The following is a 14,288-nucleotide window of genomic DNA, read 5'->3' on the forward strand; positions in this document are numbered from 1 at the left end:
CTGCTAACCAAGAGGTCAGCAGTTTGAATCTCCCAGGCGGTCCTTGGAAGCTCTATGGGGCAGTTCTACCCTGTCCTATAGGGTCGCTATGAGTCAGAATCAACTCGACAGCAGTGGGCAGTGGGTTTCTGAAACTCTACAGTATAAGTGTGAAAAATCAGAATATCAGAAGTCAAATATTATAGGTTTCTAACACTGTCTCCTCCAATTTTATGAGTTCTACTTTTTTTTTTAATCCACTAAATCAGCTTCTCTAATAAACACTTAAATTTTGTAGTAGACCTCAAAAAATGAATGCTTGTGTCAGAGGCAATGTTTACTACATTGAATATACACCGTAAAATAATGTGTTCTTAGTCTGTGAGTATGCAGGAGGGAGTGGGGAGAATTCAACAAGGGTTAGGAGGAAAAAAACTCAATGTTTCAAAGATATAATTTATACCTAAAATGGGACAAAAATATACAGTACAAGGAGTATGCAACCTTTTAGAAACAGGATGCCTAAATCCTAACAATCATGGTTACCACTTAGGGCTGTGCTATGTGCTTTATATAGCTATCTCCTTTTAATCCTCCCCTAAAATTGAGGAAACAAATAGGAAATTAAAGATTATTGTTTGTAAAGATCATACATTTAGCAGCAGGGTGGTAGCATGGGAGTGGGTTTGGGGAGGAGGCTCACACTGATGTCTGGTTACAATAGATTTTTAAGAATAAAACCCTCTCTGATTCTGTTTTGGTGGATTTAAAGAATAGGAACAGGCTAGGGATACAACTCCCTTTGCTCAAAACATTCTACTGTTTAACATTCAATTGGTTTAAGAAGCTCTTTTTTAAATTCAAATGCTCTTTGAGATAACTGTATCTTATGAATCATCTCTAGCACAAATTATGGCCATCGGATAATCAGCTTGCTTTTGGTTTTCCTAAACAGACTGAAAATAGAGATTCTGATTGGAGTGAGAGGTGTAGAAGATTTATAATCTCTTGGTAGTTATAGGGGCAGTATTTCAGTTGAGAGGCTTTAGGCATCTAGAACTCAGACTGAAAAACTGGGTGGGGGAAAACAAGGCTGCCCAAGATAGGCAGAAAGGAGAAAAAGAGTTAAAACAAAACAAAAAACTAACTTCTCTCAACTCCATCCTTTTGCCTAGGGATTAGATCATAGCAAACCCAAGGTTTAAAAAAAAACTTACAGGGTCAAATTATGCTAAGGCATAAAAAAGGCATAAAGCATACCTTAAATCACTGTTCCCCAAATTTGTGCATTACCCAAACAAATCTGCTACAGCTGCATATAATCATGTGTCACTCCATGATTTTTATTTTACCCAGGAACAATAATTTCCTTAACACATTTTTTTTCAAGTCAACTTCCTCTAAGCTGATGTCAGTTAAATTAATGATACCAATACAAACATCATGTGATACTTTGAGGACTGATCACCACACCATATTAAGTAATGTCAATAAAACCAAGACTCTTCTCAGACTGTGATCACCACTGATTTTCCTACAAAGGTTTGACATAAAATCACTGCTTGATTTTACTGAGAGTTTGGACGCTGATCCACTGTTTTCATTAGGAATCAGGTTGAAATATCCAAGATGTCCCCCTAGTGGCTGGTAAGTAAGGAATATGAGTGGCAGTTGGGGAGTAGAATAAATGACTCTTGAGTGATAGTATCTACATTTTTATTGAGAGGTGTACAACATATGTTGCCAATGCTGTTACCTTCATTTGCAAATGGATAGTTGGGAAGTATACAGATTTTTATCAAGATTGCTTTGCCATTGAATTACTCATATACAGAGTTCTGCAGTTCTGGAATTTTCTTAGCACTATATATGAGCATATAGTGGGAAGCCCAATTGATAACATATTTAATTAAAAAAAACAGAATCAGCATACTCAGGCTGTCTTAGTCTTAACGATTTCTGGATTTCGTCCTTGGAGGAGGTCAGGATCTTCCCAAGGCCTGGGTCCTCGAACATTCTTCCAGTCATCAAAAGCAGAATCCTTTATTTTCTACAGAACCACAAAAATTAAGGCATTCATATTAGTGTAGGGGCTCTGTGGCTTTGATCAGGACATTACTAAATAAATGAATAAACAGGTGAATGGAAAGAATCTAATGAGCTGTCAATTATAATTTTAGCAATTAAATTTACTGCTGAACAAGCATAATAATTAAAGAGATGTCATATTTCTTAGTATTTGGAAGTTTTTGTGCTTGCTATTGATGTTAGTGCCTATCTAACATCAATATCTAAGTAAGTATAAAACTACTAAAACAGAAAAAGAGTGAATATGCTTTGATTTTGAGCACAAAGGAAGAAGCCGGGAAAACAAAGTCCAAATCTGAAGGCTGATCTGGCATAATGACTAAAAGGGACCACACAGATGGTGTAGTAAATGAGAGGATGAGAGGAAAAGAAAAAAAGTGGAGGCTCTAAAGTCTGCAACAAGGAAGAAAAGAGACCAAGATGATGTGTCCTGGCTTCAAAAAATGAGGCTGGGCTTAAGGAGGATAAAAAAAAAAAAAAAAGGCAGTTCTCACAACTGCCATGAGCAACAGCATTTCAGGCAGTCAGACATAGTTTCAATTACAGTTTGGATCATCCTATCTTCATTTTTGTCTGAAGTCTCTCTCAAGCACAGAAATGAAGGTAGGGTAAAAGGGAACTACATAAATGTTTCTTTACCCTTCTACTGGCCACGACTCTGACAATAATTTTTACATACGCTGCTTTGATTATTATGGAATAATTGAGTGAGTAAGATAGAAAAGAAGGCTGAGAGAACACAATAGCTTATATTCATTCAGAAACAGGAAAAATGGTATAAATTTACCATGACACATGGATACTAGGCATTACTCTTTTACTAACTGTATAACCTTGGGCAAGTGATTTATCTAGAATCTAGGCCTTAATTCCCTCGTAAGTAATAATGAAAAAGCTGGACCAAATTCTCTATGTGATTTCTTCAGTTTTCAAATTTTATGATTTCTAAAAGAATTAAAAGGAAAATCTACTGCCAAATCCTCCACAGTATCACTACTGAGAAAGTGCTTATATATCTACAAGTAGTAAGTTACAATTTTTGACCATATAACGGGGAAGCAGTGAATGAAGTCATTCTATAAATTTTACTTGCAGTTTTATCAAGGGTATTAAATATATATGGATGAACAAAATTTCAGTAATTTACAGTACCAGAGAGTCAAGTATTTTTTAAGCATAGTTATGCAATGATCTAAAATTATAAAATATTTTTAAAAAGGATAAAACCTATATAACAATGTTCACTGTGGCACTTTTCACAATAGCCAAAAGATGGAAACAACCTAATTGTCTATCAATTAATGCACAGATAAACAAAATGTGGTACACACATACAAAGGAATTTTATTCAGCCATAAAGAAAAATGAAGTCATGATGCATGCCACAATATGGATGAAACGTGCTGCGTGAAATAAGTCATCACAAAAGGATAAATACCATAGGACCTCACATATGCAAATATATAGAAACCAAACCTTATTAGTGGTTACCAAAGGTGAGGGGGGGAAAGGGAGAGCTTTTGCTTGGGAGGCACTGAGTATATGTTAATTAGTGGTAGAATAATTAGGAAAAAGACAGGGAAAAGGGTTGTACAACATGAAGAGTGTCATCAGTGTCACTGAATTGTGCATGTAGAAACTGCTGAACTAGTGAATGTTTTGTTGTGTATATCTGCACGACAATTAAAAAAAAAACAAAAATAGGCACCACCCAGATAAGGCAGATATATGTGCTCACGAGAATTTAAGGTAATTCTTAGATGGGGTGCAAGGCTGGCAGGACAACTTCACGTAAAAATGGCCCAGTCCTTGTGAAAGAAAGAGTTCCATTTCACAAAACATGCAGAGTAGCTGAAGACTAGGCTGTACATGCCTCGACAAGACCACCAAGGTTTACCATTTAGCTGCCAGCTAACATGGAGTGCGAAACAGATATTAGAGTCAAGAAGTGCTGAAAGAAATGTTAACACATTGTGAAAAATATAACTAATGTCACTGAACATTTGGTGTAGAAATTGTCAAACGGGAACCTAATTTGCTGTGTAAACTTTCACCAAAACCACAATATTAAAAAAAAAAAAAAAAGTAAACACATGTTCAAGGTAATCAGCCAATAACTGAAGAACTACCTGCAAAAACAAGAATCAACACTCTTCAGAAGTTTCTTTAATGTATTATGTTCACCTTTTAATCAAAAATGACAAGGAGAGGTCTGGCCTTTGTCACAGGTTCGATTCCAACACACAGAGACCTTGTAAGACAGAATAGAACTGCCCCATAGGGTTTCCAAGAAGCGGCTGATGGATTAGAACAGCCGACATTTTGGTTAGCAGCTCTTAACCACTGGACCACCAGGGCTAACTCTAAAATCCTGGAACTTCCTACATGATTGGAGTATCTTTGTTATTTAAAATGGATCCCTTGCACCACACCTATTATGCTAATGAGGTAACTCATGTTGAGCCCCTAGATAGTTTATGCTAATGAGTTATCCCAGGATAAAACCCAAAACCAAACCATCAGAAAAACTAACCACGTGATTAGAGATTTGGAGCTTTGGGCCATGCAGTATGAGCCCTACCTCCAGGGAGTGGAAGGCAGCTAATGTTTAATCACATGGCAAATGATACACTCAACCACACCTACTTAATGAAGCTTCACATTAAAAGCGCTGGACATCAAGGCACTGGTGAGCTTCCCTGATTGAAGATATTCTCTGTACATCAATGTGCCAGGAAAGTAACATGTCTTTGGGGCCACTTTGAGTTTGGGACCCTCCCAGACCCTGCCTTATGCATCTCTCCCTTTGGCTGGTTCTGATTTGTATCCTTTTGCTATAATAAAACTGTAATCGTAAGTACAGCAATTTCAATGAGCTCTGTGACTTGTTCTAGTGAATTATCAAACCTGAGGGGGTAGTGAGAACCCCTGAATTTAGAGCCAGCTGGTCAGAAATGAGGGTGGCCCTGGGAACTCCTGAATTTGCGGCTGCTATCTGAAGTGAGGGCAGACTTGTGGAGGACTGTGCCCTTCACCTATGGAGTTGGTCTAACTCCTGGTAGTTGGTGTCTGAAGTCATTTGCAATGATCCACAGTCAAGAAAAAACTTAAAAATAAACTTCCCTCAAAATGACCAAACCATCACAGATGGAGAATGTCCTCCCTCACTACACCCCATAATACAATGTACCATTAAACTCTTTCATTTTTGTTAATTAAATGGACAGAAAATGGCACCGCATAATTGTAACAAACATTACTATTACAATGAGTTAAGCTGAGCATCTCTTCACATGTTTAAGAATCATATGTATTTCCTTTACTCTCGACATGCTTTGCCCATGTTCCTACCGTGTTGAACTTTTTCATATTGATTTGTACATGCTCTTTACATTAAAATCAATTAATTCATCATGATAAGATAAAGAATATTCTTATGATTTCTCATTAACTTGTGGCTTCATATACAGGATTTTTTTCTAGGCTGAACTTCTGAATTTTTATGTATGGACTTACCAATCTTTACTTTTATGGCTTCTGGGTTTTGTATCATATTTAAATATGTTTTCCTGACATGAGACCACACACACAAAAAAAATTCTCCATTTTGTCCCCTAGTACTTCTAGCATTTTTTTGTTTTTAAATTATGACTCATCTAAAATTAACTAAAATTGAAGTATGGATCCATCTTTATTTCCTTTTCAAGTGACTACCTGGTTGTCCCCATATGGTATAGTCAAGATAACTTTTTTTCTGGCAGTTTATCTGAGGCAGATAGATTCCAGTCACTGACTAAAAGCTTGTTACAAAAAACAGTACAGACGTACTGTACCTCATACTCTGACTCCAGTGATACTTCATTCATTTTCAGTTTTTTTTCCAGTTCAGGATCAATCTGTAGAAAAGAAAGAGGCGCCAAGTAAGTTATTTGAATTTGTTAGATTCAATTTTCAATTTTAAAAGTTATAGGAGAAACGTCTGGAATAGCATGGCAGATTATAAATACACGGTAAAATTTTCATCTACTCTAATTGCATAATGACAACTAATGTACTACGACCATCACTACTATAACCAACAACAGCTAACATATGCTAAGCACTTGTTCTCTGCCAGAAATTTCGTCATATTATTTCATTTAATCCTCACAACCATCCAAGATAGGTATTATTATTATTATCCCTATTATCACAAGGAAGGAAAATCAGACACAGGGAGTGTGAATAACTTGTCAAAGAGGCAAAGCGTGCTTTGGACGTTGTTGGTTCTCTGCCTCTAGGGCTCATGCTATTAATTACCACCACCCTAAATTATGTTACATAGAAATGATATAAGAAATATACTAATAAATATAATGCTGCTCTTGAAAACAAAGAACATCTTCCACAGACCAGAGACAAAGAAATAGCTATAAGAGAATTAGACAGGATTTTATGGTGGTAAATGGTTGAGACCATGTTATCGTGTATCACAAAGTTTTTAGGAAAGAAGAATGTGACTGTTGAAATTAAAAAACACAAACAACAGAAATACTAAATTAAATGGAATGAATGAACAGTGACTGGACACTGCTTAAGGGCAATACAGTAAACTAGGGAAGTACAACCTAAGGATTCCACTAGAATATGCACAAAGAGGTAAGGATGAGATGAATAAAAGAAAATGCGTATTATGAATGCTAAATCCAAAAGTTCCATTATATGTCTATTAAGAGTTCCAGAATTAGAAAATGAAGAGACAAGAGAAAGGGAAATGATTAAAGAATTCCTTATTATATAGAAAAGACATGAGTCCTTAGCCTGAAAGAACACACTCTTAGCCAGGCATAGTAAAACCTCAGAATATTAAGGATAAAAGGAAATCTCAAAGGCTAAAAGAATGAAAAAACAGATTACTTACAAAGGAATGAACATTAGGAAAAAAGACTGTTCATTAGAAACTTCAAATGCTCAAAGAAAATGAAATTATATTTTCAATGATAATACTGAGAGAGGATCACTTGGAACCTCGATTCATTTTCACTGTTTTCTCTGTGTTTTTCCTTTTCTTCTTTCTTGGCTTCTACTTGATTGAATTTTCTCAACCACTGTTTCAAGTGGTAGAAATATATACAAACATACCAATAATCCCAATAAGTGTTCAACTCATCTGTTTTCTCACTGAAACTTTTAAACATCCAGCTATATAATGCTACTTACAGGTAATGTACTTAAAAAAGAATAAAAGCACAACATCGAAGGCAAAGGGTTAAAAAAACACAACTCAAAAAATAAAAAAACTAGGTTTCAGGGGAAATCAAGAGATAGCAATATTTACAATGGACAAAATAAAATTCAAGGCAAACAGCATCAACAAATAACATTTTATATTGATAAATGGAACAATTCTTCAAGATTAGATTTGTTATAAAATGTTAAGTGACTACATTGCTCTGAAATTTGTGCAGCAAAAAACGGATAAAAATACAGGAAGCAATTAATAAATAGACAATACATAGTGGAAGAGTTTCACATACTTCTTTCAAAAACTAATAGAGCAGCAGACCATAAATAAATATGAATATTGCAGATACGAATAAAATAATTAACAAGTTTTTCTAATAGGTATATATAAAATCTTGCCAGCGTTTTCCTCCCAAATATACACAAGACAGGATTGACACAATGGCTGCAAAAATGGGCTCAAACATAGCAAGGACTGTGAGGATGGTACAGGACCGGGCAACACTTCATTCTGTTATACGTAAGGTTACTATGATCCAGTGCCAACTCAATGGCACCTAACAATATAAAAGATATTTATGAAAGTTAACCCTCTTCTAGGGCATAAAGGAAAACTAGGCAAATTCACATGTAAAAATATTGTCATATATACCATATTCACTAACTATGATCAATAAAACCTAAAATCATTAACCAATATATCTGGAAGCTAAAAAAGTTTTTAAAATAAGTTAGCACATTAAAGAGGCAATCAAAATGAAATGACAAAGTGTTAAGAAGTCAAGGACCACACTGTAAAACTGTCTTTTTCATTCTTAGAGTTCTTAGTTAATCTTCTTCAGTTTTCTTGGTAGACAACATTTCATCTGTACATAATAACAATTTCATCTCTTTCTTTCCAAAATTTATGCTACAGTAAAACCTGTGAAAACCAGAACCTGTGTAAGGAGGAAAACAGAGAAGGAAAACTCAAATATTTTCTACTAATAAAGAGTGACAGAAAAGTGGTAAGACTGCACACTGTCAAAGGCAGAAAATTTGTGAGACCTGGAAAAACAAGGAAGTCTCATCGAGTTCTGGCTCTTACAGGTTTCACTTATTTCTTTTTGATGTTTGAATGTATAGGCTATGACCTCCAGGATAGTATTAAAAAGTAACAGATATTCTTTTCTGGTTCCTAGCTTTAATGGGAATGCTTCAAGTGCTTCTCTATTATGAATGATATTTGCACGGTCAACTGATTTTCAGCAAGGGTGCTAAGTCCATTCACCGAGGAAGGGCAAATTCTCTTCAATAAATTGTGCTAGGGAAATTGGATTTCCACATGCAAAAGTATAAATCAGGTTCCATGATTTACACCATGCACAAAAACCAGTCAAAATGGATCAAGGGCCTAAATGTGTGTTAAAGCAAAAATCCTATTAAGCCAATAATAGAAATTGACTGAAGTTTACTTAATATACAATTTGCAAATCAGCGTTAACATTTCAAATACAGTCAAAAATGTTCTGAAGACGAGAGTATAAGGGGGATAGCTTGCACTCGGGTACTGGAGAAAGAGAAAGAGGAAATGGTCCCTACAGGGGTCCCTGACTTGGCAGTTAAATGTTAACAGGGGGAGGTAGGAGAAAAGGGTGTAAAGCCCTAAGCAAACAACTGTATTGGGGCACTCAGACTCTCTCTCTTTCTCTGGGAGTAGCCCGCTTGATACTCCCTGGTCAAGTGTACTTTTGCTACTAACCCTCTGCTAGCTAATAAACCTCTGCTTGCCTGGCACTACTTGTCTCAGTATTTGAATTCCTTCCTACACCAAAGACAAGAACCAAGGGCATTTTCTCTGGTAACAAGAGAACCTCAAAAGAATTTTACACTCAATCTTATTGGCATGGCTATGGAAAAAAGTAAACATTGATATCTTAGGCATTAGTGAGCTGAAACAGATAATCATATGGTCTACTATGACAGAAATGACAAATTGAAAAGGAATAAGCAACAGATTCATCAGCAAGACGAACATTTCAAGGTCCATTCTGAAATACAACACTGTCAATGATAAGATAATTCCATATGCCTACAAGGAAGACCAATTAATACAACTATTATTCAAATTTACACACCAACCACTAAGGCCAAACAAGAATTGAAGACTTTTACCAACTTCTGCAGTCTGAAATTGATCAAAATGCCAACAAGATGATTGATAATTACTGGTGATTGGAATGCAAAAGTGGCAAATTAAGAAGGATCTGTAGTTGCAAAATATGGTCTTGGTGATAGAAAGGACACTGGAGATCGCATGATAGAATTTTGCAAGACCAATGACTTATTCACTGCAATTACCTTTCTTCTACAACATAAACGGCAACTATATACGTGGACCTCACCGGATGTAATACACAGGAATCATAATTGACTACATCTGTGGAAAGAAACGATGGAAAAGCTCAATATCATCAGTCAGAACAAGGACGGGGTCGACTGCGGAACAGACCATCAACTGCTCATATTCAAGTTCAAGTTGAAGCCGAAGAAAATTAGAGGAAGTTCATGAGAGCCAAAATACGACCTTGAGTATATCCCACCTGAATTTAGACACGATCTCAAGAATAGATTTGATGCATTGTACACTAATAACCGAAGACCAGACAAGTTGTGGAATGACATCGAGGACATCATACATGAAGAATGCAAAAGGTCATTAAAAAGATAGGAAAGAGAAGAGGGAACAAGATGACAGAATAGTCAGATGCTCCCAGTCATCCCTCTTACAACAAAGACCCGAAAAAACAAGTGAATCGATCATATATGAAAATCGAAGAACCCTATTCATCAAAGACAAAGCAGAAGAATTAGACTGAGTGTCAGGTGGAAGGAGAGAAAATTCAAAAGCAGCAGAGAAGTACAGATCATGAGATTGCCAGCACCCTGCTACCTGAATGTGTGCAGCGTACACCAGCTGAGTCAAGCACCAACATTCAAAGATGAGCTTCACATCAGGCACAGCCACACAGCAGTGAATCTTCACACACCTCCAGAAGCAAGTAGGAGCAGACCTGTGAAAGTTAAGTGCAATCTTCTAACCTACTGTGGGGGGGGCAAACTAACTCCTCCTCTTCCAGAGTTTCAAAGCAGAGAAACACTTACTTCCCCTCACCCACCCCCATCCACTCCAACACCAGTCTCCAGGTATTCAACAACTGCCGTGCCCTGTTAACTAGGAACTCAATGCTCTCCGTGCCCACATCAGTCCCTCAGTACTAAAAAACACCATGCCCCCTAAGGTGGGAACTCAGGGCAGGTCAGGAGGCCCTGCTCCTTTGCCCAGTCACTAGTATAAGGGGTTCACAGACTTGCAGTGCCCTTTACCCCTGCCCAGACCTGTGTGGGCCAATTCAATACTGCATGCCCTAATTAGCATAAAACAGCACGGCATATACCTGAAGCTCATTTCCAGATAATCAGAAGTTAAGGGGATTTGTAAAAACCAAAGCAAAATTACAAGAAATATTAAAGGGAGTCCTCTGGTTAGAGAACCAACAATATCAGATAACAATCCAAGACTAGGACACACAGATCCATCAGATATCAACCCACACAGGGCATTCACAAAAACAAATCAAAGCTAAAAGACTGAAAATAGGAAGCCAGAGATGTCAATATGTAAGCAATGACAATGACAAAACATAAAACAGGGAATAAATAATGCAGTCATAGAACTTACATATGGAGAGGAAGTTAAGGTGATATCAAGAAATAGGAGACCGGTTTAAACTTAGAAAAATAAAGGTAAATTTCAAGGTAACCACAAAGGAAGCTAACAAACCCACCCATCAAAATAAAAAATAAGGAAAACATGAAGACTCAGCAAACACAAAATCAACAATAATGAAAAAGATGAAAAGAAAATACATAAAGAACTCAGCACAGAAAATTAAGTGGAACAAAGAAACTGTCAACACCACAAAAAAAACCACATCAAAATGACAGCAGTAAACTCGTATCTATCAATAATTACACTGAATGTAAATGGCCTAAATGCACCAGTAAAGAGACAGAGAGTGGCAGAATGGATTAAAAAACACAATTCATCTATATGCTATCTACAAGAGACACACGTCAGACACAAAGACAAAACAAACTAAAACTCAAAGGATGGAAAAATATATATCCAGCAAACAACAACCAAAAAAGAACAGGAGTGGCAATGCTAATCTCTGACAAAATAGGCTTTAAGGCAAAATCCACCACAAAGGACAAGGAAGGAGTCACTATATAATGATTAAAGGGTCAATACACGAGAAGGACAAAACCATAATATATACACACCCAATGACAGAGCCCCAAAATACATGAAACAAACTAACAGCATTGAAAAGAGAAATACACAGCTCCACGATAATAGTACAAGACTTAAACACACAATTTTTGGTGAAGGACAGAACATCTAGAAAGAAGCTCAATAAAGATATAGAAGATCTAAATGTCACAATCAATCAACTTGACCTCATATACATATACAAAACACTCTACCCAATAGTGGCAAAGCATACATTCTTTTCCAACACATATGGAACACTGTCCAGAATAGACCACATCTTAGGCCACAAAGCAAGCCTTAACAGAATCCAAAACATCGAAATAATACAAAGTATCTTTTCTGACCATAAAGCTGTAACAGTAGAAATCAGTAACATAAAAAGCAAGGGAAAAAAATCAAATACATGGCAACTGAATAACACCTTGCTTAAAAACTACTGGGTTATAGAAGAAATCAAGGCTGGAATAAAGAAATTCATAGAATCAAATGGAAAGGAAAACACATCTTACCCAAACCTTTGGGACACAGCAAAACCAGTGCTTAGGGGGCAATATAGAGCAATAAATGCACACATCCAAAAAGAAGAATGGGCCAAAATCAAAACATTAACCCAAGAACTCAAACAAATAGAAAAATAGCACAAAAGAAGCCCTCAGGCACCAGAAGAAAGGAAATAATAAAGATTAGATCAGAAATAAACCAAATAGAGAATAAATAACTGAAAGAGTCAACAAGATCAAAAGTTGGTTCTTCGAAAAAATCAACAAAATTGACAGACCATTGGCCAAAATGACAAAAGAAAAATAGGAGAGGAAGTACATAACCTGAGTAAGAAATGAGATGGATGATTTCACAACAGACCCAACTGAAATAAAAAGGATCATAACAGAATACTATGAAAAATTGTACTCCAACAAATTTGAAAGTCTAGAGGAAATGCATAAATGTCTAGAAACATTCTACCTACCTAAACTAACACAAACTGAGGTAGAAAAACTAAATAAACTCATAATAAAAGCAGAGATTAGAAAGGTAAGGAAAAAAAAAAAAAAAAAGCTATGGCCTGGATGGCTTCACAGGGCAGTTCTACCAAACTTTCAAAGAATAGTTCAGACCATTACTACTAAAGGCATTTCAGAGCATAGAAAAGAAAGGAATACTTCCAAACTCATTTTATGAAGCCAGCATAACTCTGATACCAATGCCAGGCAAAGACACTCCACAAAAAAGAAAATTATACACCAATATCCCTCATGAACATAGATGCTAAAATCTTCAAAAAAAAAAAAAAACTTCTAGCCAACAGAACTGAACAGTATATCAAAACAATAATACTTCGTGACCAAGTGGGATCCATACCAGGTATGAAGGGATGGCTCAACATTAGAAAATCAATCTGCATAATCCATCACATAAATAAAAGATGACAACCACATGATCTTATCAATCAATGCAAAAAAGGCATATGACAAAGCTCAAAACCCATTCCTGATAAAAACTCTCAGCAAAATAGGAATAGAAAGGAAATTCCGTGATATAATAAAGGGCCTTTATACAAAGCCAAGAGCCAACATCATTCTAAACGGAGGAAGACTGAAAGCATTCCCCATGCAAATGGGGTAACTGGGAGCTCCTAAAAGGCAAACACTTAACGCTCATCAAAAGACTTCACCTAAAGAATAAAGAGAGAACCTACAGACTGGGAAAAAAATTTTGGCTGTGACATATCCAATAAGGGTTTAATCTCTAAAATCTATAGGAAAACCCAACACCTCTACAACAAAAAGACAATCCAACCAAAAAATGACCAAAGGATATGAACAGACACTTCACCAAAGTGGCTAACAGATATATGGAGAAATGCTCACAATCATTACCATTAAAGAAATGCAAATCAAAACTACAGTGAGATACTATCTCACCCCAATAAGGGTGGTACTAATCCAAAAAACACAAAATAACAAATGTTGGAGAGATTGTGAGGAAACTGGAGCTCTTATGCACTGCTGGTGGGAATGTAAAATGGTACAATCACTTTGGCAAGTGATACGGCGCTTCCTTCAAAAGCTAGAATAGAAATACCATATGATCCAGCGATTCTACTCCTAGGAATACACCTGAGAGAAATAACAGCCATCACATGAATAGAATATGTACACCCATGTTCACTGCAGCACTATTAACAATACCAAAAAGATGGAACAACCTAAATGCCCATCAACAGATGAATGGATAAACAAATTATGCTACATACACACAATGGAATACTATGCAATGATAAAGAACGATGAGCAATCTGTGAAACATCTCACAATATGGATGAATCTCGAAGGCACTATGGTGAGTGAAATAATGAGGTCACAAAAGGACAAATATTGCATGAAACCACTAGTAGAAGAACTCAAGAAAAGGTTTAAACACACAAAAAAGCATTCTTTGATGGTTACAAGGGTGGGAGGGAGGAGAAGGGAGAAATTACTAACTAGATAGGAAAAAAAAAAAAAAATTTACAAAGGTTAAATTCAGTGAGGGAAGGACAATACACAATACAGGGGAAGTCAGCACAATAGGACCAAAACAAAAGCATAGAAGTTTCCTAGACACGTCCAAGCACTTTGAGGGCCAGAGTAACTGGAGCTGGGCCCTAGGGACCATAGTTTCAGGGACATCTAGGTCAATC

The 14,288-nt window shown here is 36.4% G+C and overlaps 1 protein-coding gene across 1 annotated transcript in view; it reads right to left on the reverse strand.

The window, feature by feature from the left end:
- Positions 1–1,678: 1,678 nt before the first annotated feature.
- The window catches only part of LOC104845421 (cytochrome c oxidase assembly protein COX16 homolog, mitochondrial), a 30,652-nt gene continuing 18,042 nt past the window's right edge, over positions 1,679–14,288 (reverse strand). Inside the window, exons 3-4 of the mRNA XM_010588708.3 lie at positions 5,901–5,963; positions 1,679–2,029 (exon numbers count right to left, since the gene is read on the reverse strand). Coding sequence (XP_010587010.1) covers positions 1,913–2,029; positions 5,901–5,963 — 180 coding nt within the window. The 3' untranslated portion in view covers positions 1,679–1,912. The remainder of the gene's footprint in view (positions 2,030–5,900; positions 5,964–14,288) is intronic.

The sequence above is a fragment of the Loxodonta africana genome, chromosome 10 (genome assembly GCF_030014295.1).
Source record: "Loxodonta africana isolate mLoxAfr1 chromosome 10, mLoxAfr1.hap2, whole genome shotgun sequence".
NCBI classification, from domain to species: Eukaryota; Metazoa; Chordata; class Mammalia; order Proboscidea; family Elephantidae; genus Loxodonta; species Loxodonta africana.